Source organism: Opisthocomus hoazin, chromosome 22 (assembly GCF_030867145.1).
Source record: "Opisthocomus hoazin isolate bOpiHoa1 chromosome 22, bOpiHoa1.hap1, whole genome shotgun sequence".
NCBI classification, from domain to species: domain Eukaryota; kingdom Metazoa; phylum Chordata; class Aves; order Opisthocomiformes; family Opisthocomidae; genus Opisthocomus; species Opisthocomus hoazin.
In genome coordinates this window covers 48,486-67,555 of record NC_134435.1, presented here as the reverse complement: position 1 = coordinate 67,555, position 19,070 = coordinate 48,486, and the positions used below count along the sequence as shown (strand labels likewise).

Here is a 19,070-nt window from a genome sequence, read left to right as displayed (position 1 = left end):
CTAACTAACCTTTAAGAAACTGCATCGCTTTCTGCACGGGATATTTAGCTCTGTCAGTATCACACCCTTCTGGTAGTGGTGGTAGAAAGGATGGACTTCTCTAAAAGGCTTATTTCTCAAACTGCTATCAAATTACTGTGACTGTATTAGTGGGGGGGGGGGGAAGAAAAAGAAATCCTGATGAGCCTGGAATGAGGCAGAGATGCCACCCAGAAACGTGTGCAAGTGACCCAGAATTAGATAATTGCATATTAATAAAATACAGTCCTTGTTTCTGAATGTGCTGGCTCCCGAAATATAAAGTCTGCCTCTCAGCAGTGTGGGCAGTATTCTCCAATCCTTTATTTTTTTCTTCTGGTTTATTGTATTTAGTTTAATATTTTTGCCTTCTAAATCAATAGTCATGTCTTCCTTCTAATGCTGGCTCTAATCTTACGCTTTCTCAGCAAAAGAGTGTTTGAAATGGTAATTCTTATGTATGACTTTGTGACTTTTGACACTGAACTGCTCCTTGTTTATCTCTGCATTGTGGCTGTTTGCATGGTTTGTCTAATAGATGTTTTCCATGCTCTCAGCTTCCTGGATCTCATGTGGTGTCACATCCAAGTTGCTATCTGCACGCATGAATTGTTACGGGACAAATTGTCATATAACACCCCGGCCTCTGTGGCCAAGATTAAAATGTGTCTGTTCAGGAATACCACATCATGGAGCATTTCTTTCTGAGTCTGTGTATGAGCATGAGCCACAAAAGCTGCCAGTGTGAGGATGGTGTATTTGTGCGTAGGAGAAGCAGGGGGTTAGTGAAGTGCTGAAGACCAGGTCCATGCCTGGTGTCTTTGGAGTTGTTTGTCATGACTTGTATAGCGATCTCTCATGGCAGCTCTTCCAGGGATTGTGCCAACACAAGAAAACATTTTCTGCTCCCAGGAACCATCTCTAGTTCTTGCATATAAATTGTAGAACTGTAGTAATTTCTAGAATGAGGCTAATGCTGGTGCACGCTAGGAGTAAAGCTCTCCTACAACAATAGGGATTTTCTCTTCCATATGGGAAGAGACATAAATCTGAGCTAGAGTGCCTTGAGAAAGGGGACAGATACAGTAATAAGGAACTGTTGTCTCTAAGGATTCCTCTTATGGCTGGAGGGAAGTTGTAGTTGATGGCTTTTGTCACCCAACACTACAAGTCCAGAGAGCTGGGTTCTTTCGGGAATCCTTGGCAGAATGATGACAGCACTAAGTTGTAGTTGCCATTAAAGCTTTTTTTTTTTTTTAACAGAACTTTATGATTAGCATAGCACAGCATTTTATGATCAGAGTAGCACAGGATTTCTACAAGCAGAATCAGTGTAGCACAATTTTATATTCCATAGCACCGCTTAGCTTACGATTTCTAACCACCTGGACCCTCTATGAATTGGGCCAAATCTTAATACCTGGCTTGCAGCATCAATATGGCAATAACTGCGTGGACTCAAAAACACATAAAAGAACAGGAGTCCCTCGCTCCATCCTCGGAGGAAGTGGATACACTGGAGGTGTTCCTGGCCACCGGAGCATCACAGGTTTTGCTGTCTAGCAGCAGTTCTGGTCCAAGTCTTGCTCAGGACCTGTAATACCTGTTTTTCTAGACAGTGCACTGCATGCTGCTGTGCTGCCCTGTCCTGTCCTGTTGCCCCCGCAAGGAGGTCATTGCAGTCCCCTTGGCCGGTGCCTGGGACGTGCAAGGATGGCGAGGAGGGGAGTCATCAGCCATGGCCATTTGCCTTATGAAATGGAGTTAGTTCTGCTAACCTTATCACCCAGGGATCAGGAGCTGGGGGTACCAGTCACAGCTGTATGCACTGTTCTGACTTGCCATTTGTTTTTTGGGAGTGATAGTTTTTTTTCAGTGCTCAGCCTCGGCCATCTTCCCTCTGTACTAAACCTGAACTATCTGTCATAGGCCCATATTTGTGCACGTTGCAATGCCAATAGCACCAGCATCTTTTAGCAGACCCTTCCAGTGTTTTGTTGAATAATGAAGCACTTCCTTCTGCTGCCTATTGAGTACTGCTCCCGACTGCTTTTCTACCCTTTCATGCAGGTTTCTTCCCATTTTCTCGTTGTCCCCTTTCTTCTACCTCATCTTTTTTCTCCCACTAACTTTGTTCCTGTGACTTGGAATGTCGCTGTAACCAGCAGGTACAAGTATTCTTAAGCAGCAACGTCAAAGGGCCAGCTGAATCCTTCCTACCGTGCCTACATGTGGTGTGCGCTGGGGAACAGGCCGGGCTCTGTGGTTTGCGAGGCCAGGGGGTGAGGCACAGCCGGCCCGTAGCCTGCGCTGCCTTTTCCCTGCCTGCTTTCCCGCTGGCCAAGTGCTCACAGGCAGGGCCGTGCTATCCTCGCTGCCTTTTCGTGAGCAGAAGCAGGCTGCAGGTCAGCTCCCCCGAGCCTACACCAGAGCTGAGCGACTGACAGACAGGACACGGAGCTGCGAGAGACGCGGGGCGGGTCCTTCTGCCGCTACTCCTCGCCCCCATCGGCCACGGCCCCACGCCCGAGCGCCCCGGTGCGTTTTGGGAGGGGCTGACGAACGCGGCTGGGAGAAGCGGAGGGCGGAGGAGAAACGGCTCCACGCGCGCTCCGTCCGCTGTTTCCACCCCAGGAGCCCTGAGTGGGCGGGACCACGGGTCCTACTCCGGTAAGAGGCGGCAGGCCGGGCCGGACCGGAACTGGCAGGCAGCCGCGGTGGCCGCGAGTTGAGGTCTCCAGTCCCGCAGGAACACAGCTGCGCCGCGCCAGAGGCTGTTTCTCCCAGGGCAGCGGGCGCCGCGGGGCTGCACCGCTCTCTCCCGCTCTGCCGGTGTCTCGGCTTGAGGCTTCCCTGGCCGCCGGGGCCGCATCCGCGCGCGTGTGAGTAGCCGGGGCTGGGGCCCGCGGGGAGCAGGGGGCGGCTCTGGGGCCAGGGAGCCCTCTCCGGGCTGGCAGCACCCTGCCGCGGCCGGGTCCGCGGGTACTTTCGCGAACTCCCGGCCGGTTTCCTGCGGCTGTGCCAGGTGCCGTCCAGCCCTGGAGTGCCCAAAACTCCAGGCTCCTGGTTGTGCTGATGCTCTGTGGGTAGACCTCCACATTTGTGCCCCTCTCGGCCCGTGTGCTTGCACTAGAGGGAAGCAGGGGTTGGTCTGGGCTGTCCTGTGAGCTGTGGAGATGTTAGGTCCCCAGCAGAGAGTCTTTCTCGATCGCTAGCTAGAAAGCAAGGAGGTGTTGCTCCAGGGCCATGCCAGAGCCATAGTTGGTGTGCAGTACCTGTCACGGAGCACTGCATGGTCATGGCTGTTGTTGCACAGGGGTGACACCCATGTTCTCTCAGAGAGGAATGGAGCTTCACCTGTGCCATGCTGACTAAACACCCGCTGTTTTATTTTCAGGGTGTGTGGGAGGCCTCTGTTTTTGTGGCCAATGCGGTAAGCTCTTCCATCGTGGCCAGGATCAACTCGGACGTCAGCACTGGTGTGTTGGAGGCACAAGGTGGCTGGTGGCAGGTGTTCACACCCCAGCACTTGCTGGACCCTTCCTTCTGCTAAGAACAACCACACCCTGCCTCAGACGGGCCTGTTAGCATGTTCCAGTGTGGTGGGACTAGCAGCTTGGCCAGATGCTGCTCTGCTACAGACTCCAGCACTACAGACTGGAAAGAAACTGATGGGGGAAAAAAACCCCGCAAAAACCAAAGCATGACTCGAATGCTAAGTTCTCGTGAGTCAGGAACTAAGCTTAAATGGACTACGGTGGTGCTGTTGCTGCCTAGCTCAGCTTGGGGAGGGTGGTATCTTTGGGGCCAGTCCTGTTTGCAGCACAGCTGGGGTGTTTGCTGTGGCTGGGTTTAGCGGAGGGGAGCCCCCTGCCTCCCTGTGATGCTGAGCATAGCTCTCTAGTCAGACATGAGGTAATGAATTCTGTGGTTGATAGGTGTTGCAGGCTTTGGATCAGAATCTGGTATTAGCCTCGGAATCACAGAATCACAGAATCACAGAATGTTAGGGGTTGGAAGGGACCTCTGTGGGTCATCTAGTCCAACCCCCTGCCGAAGCAGGGAAGCTCCTCTTCAAGGCAGAGCGTGTGTTTGGGGGCTCAAAAAAAGACTAAGTGCTGCATTTTCAGAGCTTGAAAAGGGAAGCTAAGTAATTTCTTTCTGCAGCTCAGGAAAAGATGAAGTGGTGCGTTTTTGGGGCTCGGAAATAAGCCGTTTGTTTTTTGGGCTGGGACATGGAGACTAAGCACTATGTTTTCAGGGCTCCAAAGCAGAGGATGAGCACTGCCTTTCTGAAGTTCAGAAAAATAGCAAGTTGTGCATTTTCTGCGCTTGGTAATGCAGGTTGAGTCCTGCATTTCTGGGACTCAAAACGAAGTGCTGTGTTTTTGGGACTTGAAAATGGAGGCTCAGTTGGCTGTTTTCAGCCTCTAGAGCTGAAGCTCAGGGGGGGAGCTTTGGGTTGGCGGAAGACAGAGGGGAGTGGGGAAGAGGGTGTTGGGGTCTGGGCAGGAAGGGAGGGGGTTGGGCAGGGTGTGTGGGCCCCTGCTGGTGGTGGGGTCCGGTTGTGTTGGTTCCCGAAGTTAGGGAGGCTGTCGTGCACCAGACCGAATTAAATGTATGAGAGAGTCTATGTGGGAAAAAACACTTTTCACACTGTCTTTGCGCATCGAACTCTTTATTCAAGGTGTGTACAACCACTGGAATAGAATAGTTAGTCAATATTCAGACAACATACAAGTATGACAGTTTGCATTCGTGTACAAATGATGGCAATGATTGATTTACGACCTTGCCAAAAGCCCAGATTGCTTTAAATGGCTTGTAACTAGAAGGAGCATTTACTAAGCCAGAGCTGGTAACAAGAAGCAGCATCACTTCCCCAGTTGGAGCATCCATCACCAGAGCTGTATGAAGCAGGAAGATCTTGTCGCCAGAGCTGGAGCTGAAACAAACTGGAGCACCCATCAGCAGGAGCATCTCATAGCCAAAGCTGGAGCTTCAACAAGCTGGATGTGAAATTACCTCACACTGAAAACAAGGCAGAGCTACAACAAGCTGGAGTGTCCAGTAGCTAGAACTGAAATTACCTGAAACTGAAAAAATCAACAGGAACTGAAATTACCTGGGGCTTCAGTTACCCTAAGCAGTAACATGTTGGAGAGTCTGTTGACAGGAACATCTCTTATCCAGAGTGTCCAGTTGCTGGAGCTGCCATGCAGCTGGAGTGTCCATTACTAGCTGGAGCTGTAACAAGCCGTGAGGTCCATCAGCAAGGGCTGCGCTCCCAGCAGGGTTGAACAGGGGAGTGTCTGCTCCCCGTAGCCTCTGTTAGGGAGAACCGCTATTACCTGAGGCTGTAATGGGAAGGAGTGACTATTAGCAGGAACATCTCGTGACTGGAGGTGAAATTACCTGGAGCTATAACAAGCTGGGGTGTCCATTAAGCTGGATCTGTACTCCAAGGCAGGCACAGGCAGGGCTGTCCCCAGCAAGGAGCTCGGAGCAGTAGGGAGGCGAGTCATCCTTCTGCCAGCCGGGAACCTATTCTCTTTCCTCCTGGGATTACCTCCACACCACACGCCTCTGTGTGGAGGATCTCTCCTGGTCCCGTTCCCCATGGCAGAAGTGAGCTGGGGGTGACCGGGCTTTCCTGGGGCAGCCCCGCCGTGAGGGGCACGGGTGACGCGGCAGCACGAGGCAATGGCATATCCCCAATCCCTGGCAAAGGGCAGAGCAACTGGCCCTGCACAGCCCCTCTGGCAGAATCCTTCTGTCTTTTCACCGTTGGCTGGATGTGACAGAGGTTTGGTTTTTTTTGCCTCCTATTTTCCCAGTGTCACCTTCTGCGTCACGTGAAGAAAATCCTGCGTGGTTGATTCTTCTTGCTGCTCAGGTAATAACACATATGAGGCTGGAGGAGTGAGGAGAAACATTTGCGCGTTCAAGGACGCTACAAACATTCCACAACAAACCCGCATAAAAGGCAAATTTGCTGCCAGTGATGAAAAGCTGATGAAAAATTGCAGTTAACAGAGCATGCCTTGTTCCTGAATTGGTCCCCTGGTAGTTATGAATGTTTTTCCTTTCGAGTAAAAGACTTAACTTTTAATCAGTGATAAATCGAGAGCTGCATGTTACCATCTGTCTTTAGGGTCAAGTGTTTCTCTTCTGTTTGTTCATATTGATTTTATGGGCAAGCTGGAAATAGCCTTTTATTTTTATATGTATAACTAAATTTTTAGCAATATGTGGTGTCAGTATAGTTAATTTTTGAGCACCTAGATGCCAGTAGAAATGTATTGAATGAAATATGATGGAAACTGATGTTTAAACTTGATTTTTATTCGGAGGTTTTTTTTATTTAGAGTGTTGATAGCATATTGTCCTCTGGCTTAATGCACATTCTGTTCCATGGCGCCTTCAATGTAGGATTTTTATGTTAAAAAGTTTATCCTTCCAAAAAAGGACTAGTCATTCATAGGATTGAGGTGTAGACTTGGAGAGTCTCTTAAGTCCATGATCAGAATGCTACAGTTAAAAGTTAGTTAGTTTCCTCACAAATGCGTCAGTCAATAAAATGGAGTTATGATTACTGAAACCACAAAAATGACAGCAGTCATACAGGTCAGAACTATTTCTGAACATGTATTCATCACGTGCAAATGTTATCGCGATGCAGATTATCTACACTTCATGCCCTGACAAGATAATATGCTGAGACAGGGATGAGCTCTGACACAAAAAAAAGATACAAGGTCATGGCTTTTTTTTTTTTTTTTTTTATTTTTTTATGGGGGGGATTTTTTTTTTTTTGGAGGGGTGCTGGTGGCTTTAAAAAAAAAAGTGCGATGTTGGCTGGTGGCAGCCTGCAGAGCTCTCTTGCTGCCTGACCTCTCCTTTTCTTCTCTTTCACGGCTATAATTTTTGTTTGGATAATTTTAGAAGTCCAGTGAAGTTACTTGCCTATGTAAATGTGCTGGTAATACCAGGAAGGTAAATGCTTGAGTGAATAACTTGGCTACAAGTAGAATTTCTGAAGGAAGAACAACAATAGCAGGAAGCAAGTAGCGAGTTACTGAAAAATTTGTGTGTGTCAAACACATCAAGTTGTATTGCCAAATGTTATTTGGCTATATGTTCCCAATGTCTATTTTTGGTAAACACAAATTTTCAGGAAATTCAGCATTGTGTGTGGCAGAACATGTCCCTCTGTGTCCTGCTACATAAACAGCATCAGTCAATAGCATGTCCAGTGGCAGGGTGGTTGTTCCCTACTCTCTGTATTGCCACAGTAGTGCTGTGATATTTAGACCTAACAGATGGGTTTAGGAATGGAAGGAGAATGCCTGTTTTCTGTAAGGGCTATGAATGCTGACCTTTGTCTGCACGTGATGAAGCTGTTTTATCTTTCTCCCTTGTTCCTGAGCTAAATATTTCTGAAGCCGTTGCTGCTGTGGGTTTGCAATTTGTGTTACTACATTTTTGTAGAGTTCTAGTTACAGATGACTTCTACCGCTGCAAAGTGTGAAGATACAGTTTTCAGTTTAAAGCTTCGGAAACTGTAGTTGCTGGAATCAGTGTAGGTGAAACTGATCTAGCACATGCAGCTGTGCTTGCAGGGATGCTCAGTGGCTCTTCACCAAAAGAGTTTTACACTTTCAGCTTTATTGACCAAGCCAGCAAGATGTGTATGAGCAGTGCAAGGGCTGTAGCTGTTGTGGTGGATCTGTGAGCATAGATTCTGATTACGGTACAACCTTGTTGTGCGGCCTCACAGGGTTATCTCCCCACAGCAGTGCTGTAAGGAAGGGATGAGACTTTCTTGAACACTCACAATAATGTTACTTTTATGCTCAGAATGTGTTCAAAGTAACATCAGTTGGTCTTAATACTGATTTTAGGTGTTCAAATCACTCTAGCTTTTAAAGGATCTGTTGTATTTTGAGATGAGCTGTTCACTTAGAAGACTCCTTTAGCTCAACTATTATCCTATCTTGTATTGACTAAATTCCTCTACTTTCTTGTGTGCTATTTTTTTAATAAGCTGAAATATAATTTGGGGTTTTGGTTTTTCAGATCTTTTGTTGTAAGCATCTTGTGATGCTCAATGGATCCCCCCAGCCTAGGTTTGCCTGCCAGTCGTTAAGCATACTGATGGTGAGGGGCCAGTCCCGTGTCTGGAGGCTCCTGGCTCTGTTTCCCATGGGTGCCCCACAGGTGTGGCAGCAAGGGCTGTCTGCTGAGGAGAGTCTGGGGCCAACGGGGACTGGGCGTTTGTTGCCTTGGGGAGCCCATCCCAGTATGGGAATGGAGGGGGATCATTGTGGAGCAGAACCTGAGGTAGGGACATGGCACTGTCCTCTGGCACACTCCCCCTCTGTGGGGCATCAGCCAGCCTGCGGGACAGGGGCTGGGGGGACTGCAACCGTTTGGGGGGCTGTCCCCCCTTTACTTTTCTAGCACAGCCCCCCTTTTTTGGGCAGGTGGGGTGTACATATGTAAATGGCATTATTAAAGTCACGAGCTGCTGGTCAGGGCCGTTTCCCTCATTTTATGCCCTTTTTTGGGGGTGAGTAAAAGGAGGGTGGGCATCTGGGGGGGGAATGAGTTATGATGATGTCATTTGAGGCACCCCAGTGTCACTGGGAGGGCAGTGATGTGGCAGAGGAGCCAGGTGAGTAGGGGATGGGGGGGGTCAAGGAGGGTGTCCCTCTCAAAAATAGGGGGCCACAGCCCAAAAATGCGTGAAAATTCATGGAGGGGATTAAAAGATACGAACAAATTGTAAATACGGGTGTGAGGTGTTGAAATAGAGGAAAAATCTCTAATTTTTGTATATATTTAAAAGTGATATGTATATATAAAAGGATTTCGAAATAAAACCCTCTATCTACTGTAGATATATGTGTAAACATCTAAAAGTGTAAATATAAAATATATGTCTAAACAGATATATGAGGGGAAACAGATAATACATATAAACCAAATATATATTCCCCAAATATATATGTGTAAATAGGTACAGAAGTGTAAATGTCTGTGCTGTGTAAGGTTTTTAAAATGCAAAGTAACCCTATTTATAGAAAGGATTTAAAAACTTGACACCCCCCCAGTCTCTGCAGAAGATACAAAAGTGCTTTCAAAAGCTACTGCTTCGTGCTTCTCCTTTTCTCCCTTTCCCCATCCTGATTTGGGGCTGATTTTCCCCAAATGGGGACTTTCTTCTGTGGGGATGTGCACACAGAGTGCGAGCCACTGCCGTGGCACAAAAATACCCCAAACCTGCTGATTCTAGGTCTGCAGTGGGGGGAGGAAAAAAAAACACAATTTGAGGAAAAAATGAACACAGTTTGGGGCTCCAGGGCAAGCCAAAGCCACCTGGATTTGTGCAGCCAGAAAGCAAAAAAAACACGTCAATTTTTGTGCACAAAGTGAAAAGCAAAAATCACCAATTTTGATCTTGTGGCAAAGTGCTGAACCCCCCCCCCCCCCCAAACTGAATATTTTGGAAAAGCAAAAATGTCCAATTTTTGTTTTATGGTAAAGCAAAAAAAACCACCACAACCCCAAACAAACCTGCCCCAGTTTGGGGAAAATCTGGGCTGAAATGCTGGCTGTTTGAGGGGCATTGCTGGGGTTTATCTGGTGTGGGTCAGTTATACAGTGTGGGTTATCTTGTGTGGGCTACCCCAAGTGAGTTATCTGCTGTGGATTATTCTGGGTGAACCCCCTGGTGCAGGTCATGCCCACACATACCCCCACGCACCTTTCTACCTGCACATAACCCCCATCTGTGTCCATCTCCTCCCCCAGTCTCCTGTGTTTGTCACTGAGACGTCCCCCATGTTAATTTTTTCCCTGTGATGTGCCTCTCCCCATCCCCTGCCCTCTGATCTCCTGCCCCCATTCTGCCCTCCTCTCCCCCTCCATCCCTGCACACACACCCCCCCCCCCGCCCCCGTAGCATTTCTGCTTCTGGACCCCTGGGGGTGCTGCCTGCACTCCCCACCTGTCCGTTGCCCTCCACTCAAACTCCAACACCCACCCACCATTTCCCTGCAACCCACTTTCCTCCCTCCTGCGTTTTGGATCTGTGCTGCAAACAGTGCTGGTAACACTGGGATGTGCTAGTTACTGCTGAGCAGCGGTTGTACAGAGCCAAGGTCTTTTCTGTTCCTCACACTGCCCGGCCAGCGAGCAGGCTGGGGGCAGGGGGGGCACAGCCGGGACAGCTGACCCCTACTGACCAAAGGGATATTCCACACCGTATGAGGTCGTGTTCATAATAAAACTAGGGAGGAGGTTGGCGGGGGAGCTGCTGCTTGGGGACTGACAGGGTGGTGAGCAATGGCTTTCATTTCTATCACTTGCTTGGGTTTTATTTTTTTCTTTTTAAATTTATTTTTATTTTTTCCTCACAAGTGGTTGTTAGTTGTTGAACTGTTTTTATCTCAATCCATGAGTTTTCTCACTTTTACTGTTCTGATTTGCTCCCCCATCCCACCATGGGGATGGGGAGTGAGTGAGTGATTGTGTGGTGCTTAATTGCCAGCTGGGGTTAAACCACAACACAGGTAGGCAAGCCCTGCCTGGCCAGTGCTTTCAGCTCTCCATGTTATTCATACCATCTTGACAGGCCATCCTTGTTCTTCATTGCTGCTTTGTAGTGCCTTTTGCTCTGTAACCAGCAGTGCTCTGGCTGTGCAAACAGCTGTCTCCCAACGTCTGCAAAGCAACCCTGCTAAACACAAAGAGCAAAACAGCCACGGCACAATCTACAGCGTATTGCTCATTTGCAGATCAGCCACTTGCATCTGGTCTGCGCCTGCCTTCAGGATGCCTACTGTGTTGCTTAATTTTTTTTTTTCAAATCTCTCTCCAGCACCTGTCACTCTCACAACCACGATGCTACATGCAGACCGACACAGCAATCCCTGGGGCGTACTCCGTGGGAAAATAATCTGTTTGACAGGTTTCCAGTGCTGCTTCTCCGTAGGTTAATGGGTTGGGGGGCATGGATGGAAACAACCACCAGACTTATAAAGCAGTCAAATGCAAAGGACCAGAATGCTCGAGCCACTTGGATGCTTTTTGATTCGGAGGCAATGACCGTTACTGCCTGGGTTGCGAGTGGGAAAAGGGCAGAGAAATATAAGCCCTCTACGCCTAGTTAGTGTTGCCGTCTTCAGGCGCTGTGAGCGAGGCTGAGGTAGCAGCCATTGCTCAGCCGACAGAAGGCTCAGAACGGGATCCCTGAGGTGACGCTGCCGCTCGGCGACTGCGAGAGGGGTACTGCAGGTTGGGAGCGGCGCATGCGCGGAAGTGTGCTCTGTGCTCCACACTGCGGTCCTCCGTGGGATCTGGTCCCTCCGGCGCGCCGTCGGCCTGTAGCGCATGCGCGGTGCCCCGGAGAAGCATGGCGGCGCGGCGGTCGTGGGTGCTGGCGGTGGGGGAGCACAGAGGCCACCGGTGAGGCGCGCGGGATCCCCTCCGGCGGGTGCGGGGATGTCTCCTGGCTGCCCGAGGGTGGTGGGACAGGAAGCTTCGAGCCGCCCGCTGCGGCAGGTGCCTGGTCCGCTGGGGGCGAGCCGGGTCCGGACTGCCCCGGGGCCTTAGCCGGGAGCTGACGGGAAGGGAAGAGGGGAAGGAGGCGGGCATCCCCCAGGCGCAGAGGCTGGGCAGCTCGCCAGCGCTCCCCCTGAACCTCGCCCAGCCCCGCTCTCACCGTGCGGCTGCCCCCCGGTTCCAGCATCTGCTCTGAAGCCTGTCCCGGAGACCCGGGCCGCCCCCAAGCCCTGTCTTGAGGGTGGCACGCTGGCCCTGGAATGTGCCTCATTCTTCATTAACGCGGGTGCCGTCAGCAACGGTGGGGGGGAAGGAGCGGTGTCTCCAGAAGCTGCCACGGAAGGAGAGGCTTCAGCCAGGGGTGCTCAGGGGTAATAATGGTCGTTGTTGCTTCTTTCTCTTTCCCAGCGGCTCTGCTGAGGATGCAGTTGTCCGTTCCTCCCATGGGGGTGCTGTTGACTGCGCCCACCTCAGGCTGGTGTGGGCAATCTCTGCCTGGCGTCACTCTTCTCGTGGCATGGGGGCAAAAAGGGACAGGCAGAGTGCTTACTGGCTGTAGACAGGAGTTGTCGCAGCTGAAGCTGGAGAGGCCAGAGAAAGGTGAAGAAAAAGAAATCAAAGGTCATCTGGCTGGCAGCTGCCTCCTGCTGCAGGCAAGAGAGAGCGTGCTTCTCTGGGTAAGGAAGTATCCCTCTTCGTAGTCTGCAGCAGGCCAGGCCACCAGCATGTATTGCAGAGTCTGTATGTGTCACTAGCAGCGCGGTATGGCTGTGGAGTGCTTGAGTAAGGTTATATGTCTAGGAAGCGTCGTTTTGTAAGAGCTATGAGACACCTGCATTTTCTCTTAGGTGGAGGGTAGCCAAGTGACTGGCATTACAGAAGAAGAAGGGAGGAGAGAAGGAGAAAGGAGCATCTGGCCTGTCAAATTCTTCTGGCAGTGGCGAGAGCTGCGGTGAGTCCCAGGTTCTCGGGGCCCTGTCACCCCTCTTCTGCGTCCCAGGCCCTCCCTGCCCCTCCCCTGCCCCCGTCTCTTTCCCGTGCTGCTGTGAATTTTATTTATTTGCTTCCCTGTATCTCTGCTGTTTGTGTCCTGCTCCCTCTCCCTCTTTTTTTTCATCCTCTGTCTCTGTTCTGCAGCCCATCACTGGTTTTTCCTTTTCCATCTCTTTGTCCTGATCTGCATCTGTCTCTTTTTCTCCTCAATTTCTCTAGCCTGTTCCCTGGCATTCTTTTCCTCTCTGTGCCTGTACGTACTGCTCCGTGTCCCTGTCTTGCTGTCTGTCTCCTTCTTTCCTTCTTTCTCTCTCTATCCCTCTGTCAGTGTTGCCATCTTCCTACTTGTTCATCTCTTACTCTCGCTGACCCTTTGTGTTGCTCACTGGTCCTCTGTGTTGTTGTTTTTTTTTTTTTTGTCCTCCATATCTCTGCAGGGCTTGTAATGCCTTTCTTTGTCCAGCACCCTGTGCTTCTCATGATCTTTTTCTTTCTCTACTGTTGTCGTTATTTTTGTCTACCACTCTGTCTTACTTTCTGTCCCGCCGTTTCTCACTATATTCCTTTGCCCCGCTCCCTGCCCATATTCCAATTCCTCTTTGTCCTGTTGACCATCCCAGGTTTTTTTCTCCACTTCCATCCTGCCGCTGTCCTGATCTTTCTCTCTCTGCCCTGCTCCTTGTTGCTCTTTCTGTCTGTTTTCCTCTGTCCCAGCTGCTTTCTTCTCCATCTTTGTCTAGATCCCTGTCCCTTTTTTTTTATTCTTGCTGTCCTTCTGCCCTGCTTTCTCTCGCTGTTTTTTCCATCTTTCTTTCTATGTCGCATTCCCTTTCCCATCCTTTCTTTCTAGATTCCCCTGTCCAGCTAGATGTCCCTTCTTTCCTTTCTCTCCTCCTCAGTTTTTTTTTTTTCTCCATATCTCTCTCCCACTACTCGTCACAGCTGTTTATCTCCAGTGCTGTCCTGCTCCCTGTCTTGCTCCCTGTCCCTTTTTTTCTCTCTGTCATGCTGTTACATCCCCTGTGCCTGTTTTTTAATTCCTCCATCTCTGTCTGGCAGCCCATTACTACTTTTTTCACTTTTTCATCCGTTTGTCCTGCCCCCTTTCTTTGTCTTTCTTTCCCTTTGTTCTGCCTCCTGTCTTTTTTTCTTTTCTTGCTCTATTTCTCTGTCCTGCTCCCTATCCCATCCCCCTCTGTTTCTCTGTTCGTCTCCCTGCCTTTCTCGCCCTTCTCTGTCCTGTTTTCCTCTTTGTTTTTTGGTTCTCTGTCACTGTGTCCTGCTGCCTGTCACTGTTTTTTCTCACTCCGTCTCTGCCCTGCAGCCCAGTGCTGGTTTTCCCTTCTCCACCTCTTTCTCCTGCTACCCAGCTGAGGCTTTCTCCCCTCCGTTTCTGCCCTGTTCCCTGTCTCTTATTTTTGCTTGTCTTTCACTTTAACCTGCTTCCCTGTCTCTTTTTTGTCTCTCTGTATCACCTTGTCTTGCCCTCTGTCTTTCTCTGACAACCTGTCCTGTTCCTCGTCCTTCATCTTCCCCTGTCATCCCCCATCCTTCTTCTTGACTTCATCTTTTGTTTCTATCCTTCTGCCCCAGTGGTTCTATATCCATCTCTGTCCTGCTTGCTACCCCTTGTTTCCTCTCGTCATCCCTGTGTCCTGCTTCCTGTCACCGTTTTTTCTGTCTTTATTTCTCTGTCCTGCTGCCTGTCTGATCATTTTTTGCTATACCTCCCTCCAGACGGCTCTCCCTCTTTTCCTTTCTCTCCTCTGTCCAGCTCCCTGGCCCTTTTTTCTCTTCCTCTGTCCTCTAGCCTCTTGTGGTTTTATTTTTTGTTTTTGTTTTTTTTTTTCTTTGTGGTCTCTTTGTATAGATCTGACCCTTTCTTTGTTTCTTAGTCCCTTTTTTCCTGTTCCCTGTCTTTTTTTCTCTCTCTCCGTGTCCTGCGCTCTGTTGCCATTTTTGTCTCTTCTTTCTTCTTCGTCTCCTCCCCCCGGCCCCCATCTCTCTCTCCCTCTGTCCTGCTCATCAGCTCTACATTATCTTGCTTCATTTCTGCAAGGTTCCTCGTCCCTGTTTTTCTTAATTTCTCTACCTCTCTGACCTTTTCTTTCGACCTTGCTTTCTCTCTCAGCTCCTCGGTCTTCTCCATTGTCTTACTGTCCTCTGCCCGGCTCTCCACTACTGATTTTCTTTTGCCGTTTCTCTGCCCTGCTCTCCATCCCTCTTTCTTTATTCATCCCTCTGTGCTGCTCTACAGCAGTGTTTTTCCTTTCTCCAGCTCTCTGACCTGCTCCTGGCCCCCCCGCTTTTTTCTCTGTGTCATTCTTTCTGCTTCCCTGGACCTCTCTATCTGCAATCTTGCATCCTGCTCCCTGTTTGTATCCCACTGTCCTGGTCCTGTTCCCTCTTTTTGCCTCTGGATCTCTCTGTCCCTGTGTTTTCTTTCTGCATCTCTCTGCCCTGCCGCCTTTCTCTGTCCAGTTCCCTTTCATTTTATTGTTTTTTTTTTTCGCTCTTCATTCCTCCGCCTTGCTCTGTGTTCCCTCCCTCTCACTTCCCCCAGTGTCCTGCTGCGTGTTACCTGTCCTTCTCCCTGTTGATTTTTTTTTTTACTCTTGCTCTATCCATCCATTCTGCTGACTAGAAGTATTTCTAGAAGTATGCCTAGAAGTATTCTCTGTATTTCTTCCTTCTGCCCGTCACTATTTTTTCGTTCTTCACGTCTCCCTCCTGCTCCCCACCCTCGCCTTTCTCTCCCTGTCGTTCGTTCTTCTTCCCTGTACCTCTGCTTTTCTGTATCCTCGCACCCCACTCTCCCCATTTTGCTCTGTCATGGTGTCTTGCTCCCCATGCCTCTCTTTTCCTTTCTACCCTTCCGATGTGGGTGTCCCCCAAGCGCCCCTTTTACTTGTCCCAGTCTTTCTGTTTACAGCCTTCTGTCATTCTCCTTCTCTTGCTCTGCTTACTCTTTTTCTCTCTCTTCCTCTGTTCTGTGGCCCACTGCTGTTTTTTCCTCCTCCATCCCTTTGTCCTGCTCCCTGTCCTTGTCAGTTTTGCCCTTTGTTCTGCCTCCAGTCTTTCTGTGTTTTCTCTGTCTCTGTCCTTTTCCCCGTACCTTTTTCTCTCTGCTCCTCAGTCCTTTACCCTTGTCTTGTTTTTCTCTTTCTGCCATCCCTCTTTTTCTCTGTGACCCTCTGTGCTCTCCTTCTTCTACTTCTCATCTTTCTCCAATTTGCTGTTGTCTTGCGTGTCCCCCTCTCTCTGTCTCTCTTCCGCTGTCCTTCTCCCTGGCCCTATTATTTATTGCTTCACCCTTCCGTCCCACTCTCCGTCCCTGTTTTCTCTTGTGCTCCGCCTCTCTGCTGTTCTCTCTGTTGCTCTCGTTTGCTGTCTGTCCCAGCATCCTGCTCCCTGTTGCTCTCCCTTTCACAGTATCCTTCTTTCTGGCTCCCAGTCCCTCACCTGTTTTCCCTGTTGCTCTGTCCTTCCTCTTGTCTTCCTTGTCCCTCTGGCCTGCTACCCATCATTACTCCTTTCTTCCTTTCTTTTTTCTCTGTGGCACATTGTGAGTCTATTGCTTTCTTAATCTCTCTTTATTCTACTCACTCATTTTCAATTTCTTCCTCTCTGTCCTGTCACCTGTCACTATTTTTTCCTTTCTCCATCTCGCTCTGTCTTTCTCCCTGTCCCTGTTTTTCTAAGTCTTCCTTCTCTGTCCCCTAGCCTGTCATTATATTTTTCTTTCCCCATCTTAGTTTGTCTGGCTCCCTGTCCCTCTTTCTTCATTCCTCCCTCTCTGCCACGTTGCTTGTCACATCTTTCCTTTCTCTCTCCCTCTCTGTCCGTCTCGCTGTCCCCATTTTTCAACTCTCCTCCTCTGCCCGGTAGTCCGCTGCAGTTTTTTCTTTCTGCGTCTCTCTCTGTCCAATTCTCTGTCTCTAATTTTCAATTCCTCCCTCTCTTTTCAGAAGCTGTCGGAACTTTTCTCCTGCTCAGTCTCTCTGTTCTGGCTCCCTGTCCCTGTTTTGTAATTCCTCCCTCTCTGACGTGTTACCCATTGCCATTTTTAAAGTTTCTCTGTCTCTCTCGGTCTGGCTCAAGGTTCTGATTTTTTAAATTCTTCCCTCTCTGCCCTGTAGCCTGTCACTTCTGAAGGTTGTCTTCTCCACCTCTCCATCTGGGAGCCCTGTCTGGCTCCAAGCCCCTCTTTTGCACTTCCTCCCTCTGGACCCTGTGGCCTGTTGCTTTCCCCCTCTTATTTCTCTCTGTCTCTCTCGGTCTCCCTGCCCCTGTTTTTTCATTCCTCCCTCTCTGCGCTAGAGCCCCTTGGTAGTTTTTTCTTTCTCTGGCTCTCTTTCCAGTTCCCAGGCCCTGTTTTTCAATTTTGTCCTGCTCCGCCTTGTGCCACAGTATGATTTAATTTCTTTCGCCATCTGTCCCTGTCTGGCTCCCTGCCAGGATGTTTTAATTCCTCCCTCTCTGTCTTGTAGCCCATCACTGTTTTTTGTTTCTCTGTGTCTCTCTGTCCAGCTCCCTGTCTTTACTTATTTTTTTTTAATTCCTCCCGCTCTGCCCTGTACATGTCGCTCTTTACATTTTCATTCCCGGACATCTCTCTGTAGATTGCTCCCAGTCCTGGATTTTTAATTCCTCCCTCTCTGTCTGTCGTGGTTTAACCTGGCAGCTGGTAACTAAGCACTAGAGAGCCGCTTGCTCAGCCCCCTGCCCTCCCTAGTGGGATGGGGAGGAGAAATGGACAAAAGGTAAAGCTTGGCGGTTGAGATAAAAGAAGTTTAATAAGACAACAAAGGAAATACTACTAATAATACTAATGCTTCTACTACTACTAGCAACAATAATAATGAATATGTAAACCAAACTATATACAATGTAATTTTTCTCACCACCTGACAACCGATTCACAGCCAGTCCCCAAGCAGCTATCACAGAACCTTGAACCTGGAAACTGTGAATTCCCAAAATAGTCTGACCTCCCAGCCAAGAGAGGATTCCAACTCATGGAAACGAGAAGAGCCAATTCTGGCCCCCTGACCAGTGCCCATTCATAATCTGAGTTTTAAGACTCCCACAAGCATTTTCTTTCAGGTGGAGGAGAGATAAACAATTGGAATTATGGAAGAAGAAGGGAAGAGATAAGGAGAGACAAGCATCTGAAGCGTCATAGTCTCCCGGCAGCACTGAGAGCGAGAGCTGCAGTGAGTCCTGGGCCCTCAGGGCCCTGTTACCCCTCTTCTGCATCCCAGTCCCTCCCCTGGCTCGCTCTCTTTCCCACACTGCTACAATTATTTTTTTTTTCTGCTCTTGTGTACCTTCTTTCTCCATCTCTCTCTGACTTGTCCCTATCTTTTAGGTCCTCCCTCTTTCTGCCCTGCAGCCCGTGGCATTTTTTCCCTTCTTCCCCTCTTTCTGTTCGGCTCTCGGTTACTAGTATTGCTTTCCTCCTTCTCTGTCCCGTAGCCTGTTAGTATTTTTGCTTTGGCGCTCTCTGTCTGGCTCCTTGTCCCTTGATTCTAGGCCTTCCTTCTCGACTCCGTATCACGTCACAGACCTACTGCTTTCTCCATGTCTGTTCTATTCTATTTCCTCATCTCTCTTCATCCAGGTCCCTGCCTCTATTCTTTGTTCCTCTGTCATGCTGCAGGTTTTTTTTTTTATCTCCTTCCTGCTCCCCCTTCTTCATTTTCGGTCTCTGTCCTGCTCCCTCTTCTTCTTTCTGCTGCCGCTCTTCCTCTCTCCATGCTGCTTCTTTCTCCATCTCTGTGGGACTGCCTGTCCGTTTCCCTGCTTTGCGCTTTTTTGTTACATCACCGGTGTCCAGCCATCTGTCATTTTTCTCCTGTCTTGTAGCATCGTGCACCTTGCTCCTCATTTTTGGCAGCCCCTGCCCAGCAGCGCATCGTTCCAGGAGCCAACTGACCGATTGTTCTCCGCTGGACCGACGGGCGCAGCTCTGGACGGACTGCCGAGGTGTCGGAGGGGCAGGGGGAGTGTAGGGGGCTCCGAGGCTCAGAGCAGACTCGTTCCCCAGATTCATTCGGTGTGTGACTGAATAAACACCCATCGTCTCTTTTGCCTTCCTGCCTGTGTCTGCGCTTCCTTTGCACGGGACAAGGGGCTGCGAGGGACCCAGCGGAGGAAGAGACTCACTTTGTGGCTCGGGAGATGGCCCCCTGTTCCTGCTGGGCTCCAGCTGTGGGCCGGGGGTGGAGAAGCCGCAGGTGCCGGCAGTAGGGCTGATGGCAACGGCCCCTCCCTTTAATGCGGTGGCTGCCGGTGACTGCGCTGGTGCTGCCGTGCCCTGGGTGGCTATGGAGAGGCCAGTGCGAGCCGAGGGAGGAGTGGAGTCGTCGCCGAGCTCCGGCTGCAGCAAAGGAGAAAGTGACCGGGCGGGGTAGGGGGGTGACCGAGCGTGGAGTCCTGGGGAAAGCCCCCAGGAGGGCAGCAGTGCCTGCCGGGGGGCCGCCGGGCAC

General features: G+C 49.8%; 1 protein-coding gene across 4 annotated transcripts; it reads left to right on the top strand.

The window, feature by feature from the left end:
- Positions 1–9,964: 9,964 nt before the first annotated feature.
- Positions 9,965–18,752, top strand: LOC142363958 (uncharacterized). Of its 4 annotated transcripts, none has more exons than XM_075441713.1 (5): positions 10,682–11,490; positions 11,995–12,263; positions 12,435–12,538; positions 17,686–17,795; positions 17,951–18,440. In XM_075441713.1, the coding sequence occupies exons 1-4, from the start codon at positions 11,334–11,336 to the stop codon at positions 17,762–17,764; spliced, it is 609 nt and encodes a 202-aa protein (XP_075297828.1). In that variant the 5' UTR covers positions 10,682–11,333; the 3' UTR covers positions 17,765–17,795; positions 17,951–18,440. The 4 variants fall into 4 exon arrangements, with proteins under 4 accessions (XP_075297826.1, XP_075297825.1, XP_075297828.1 ...); XM_075441712.1 differs by lacking the exon at positions 17,951–18,440 and adding an exon at positions 18,448–18,691 and having other exon boundaries at positions 10,686–11,490; XM_075441711.1 differs by lacking the exons at positions 17,686–17,795; positions 17,951–18,440 and adding an exon at positions 16,548–17,679 and having other exon boundaries at positions 9,965–11,490.
- The last annotated feature ends 318 nt before the right edge of the window (positions 18,753–19,070 follow it).

What these genes read in the sequence shown, in the direction of transcription:
- LOC142363958 (XM_075441710.1), top strand. Translation starts at nt 11,334, where the DNA reads ATGCGCGGAAGTGTGCTCTGTGCTCCACACTGCGGTCCTCCGTGGGAT. An exon ending in GGGGAGCACAGAGGCCACCG is followed by an intron (nt 11,491 to 11,994) that starts GTGAGGCGCGCG and finishes TCTCTTTCCCAG; the next exon opens with CGGCTCTGCTGAGGATGCAG. An exon ending in GAGAGAGCGTGCTTCTCTGG is followed by an intron (nt 12,264 to 12,434) that starts GTAAGGAAGTAT and finishes ATTTTCTCTTAG; the next exon opens with GTGGAGGGTAGCCAAGTGAC.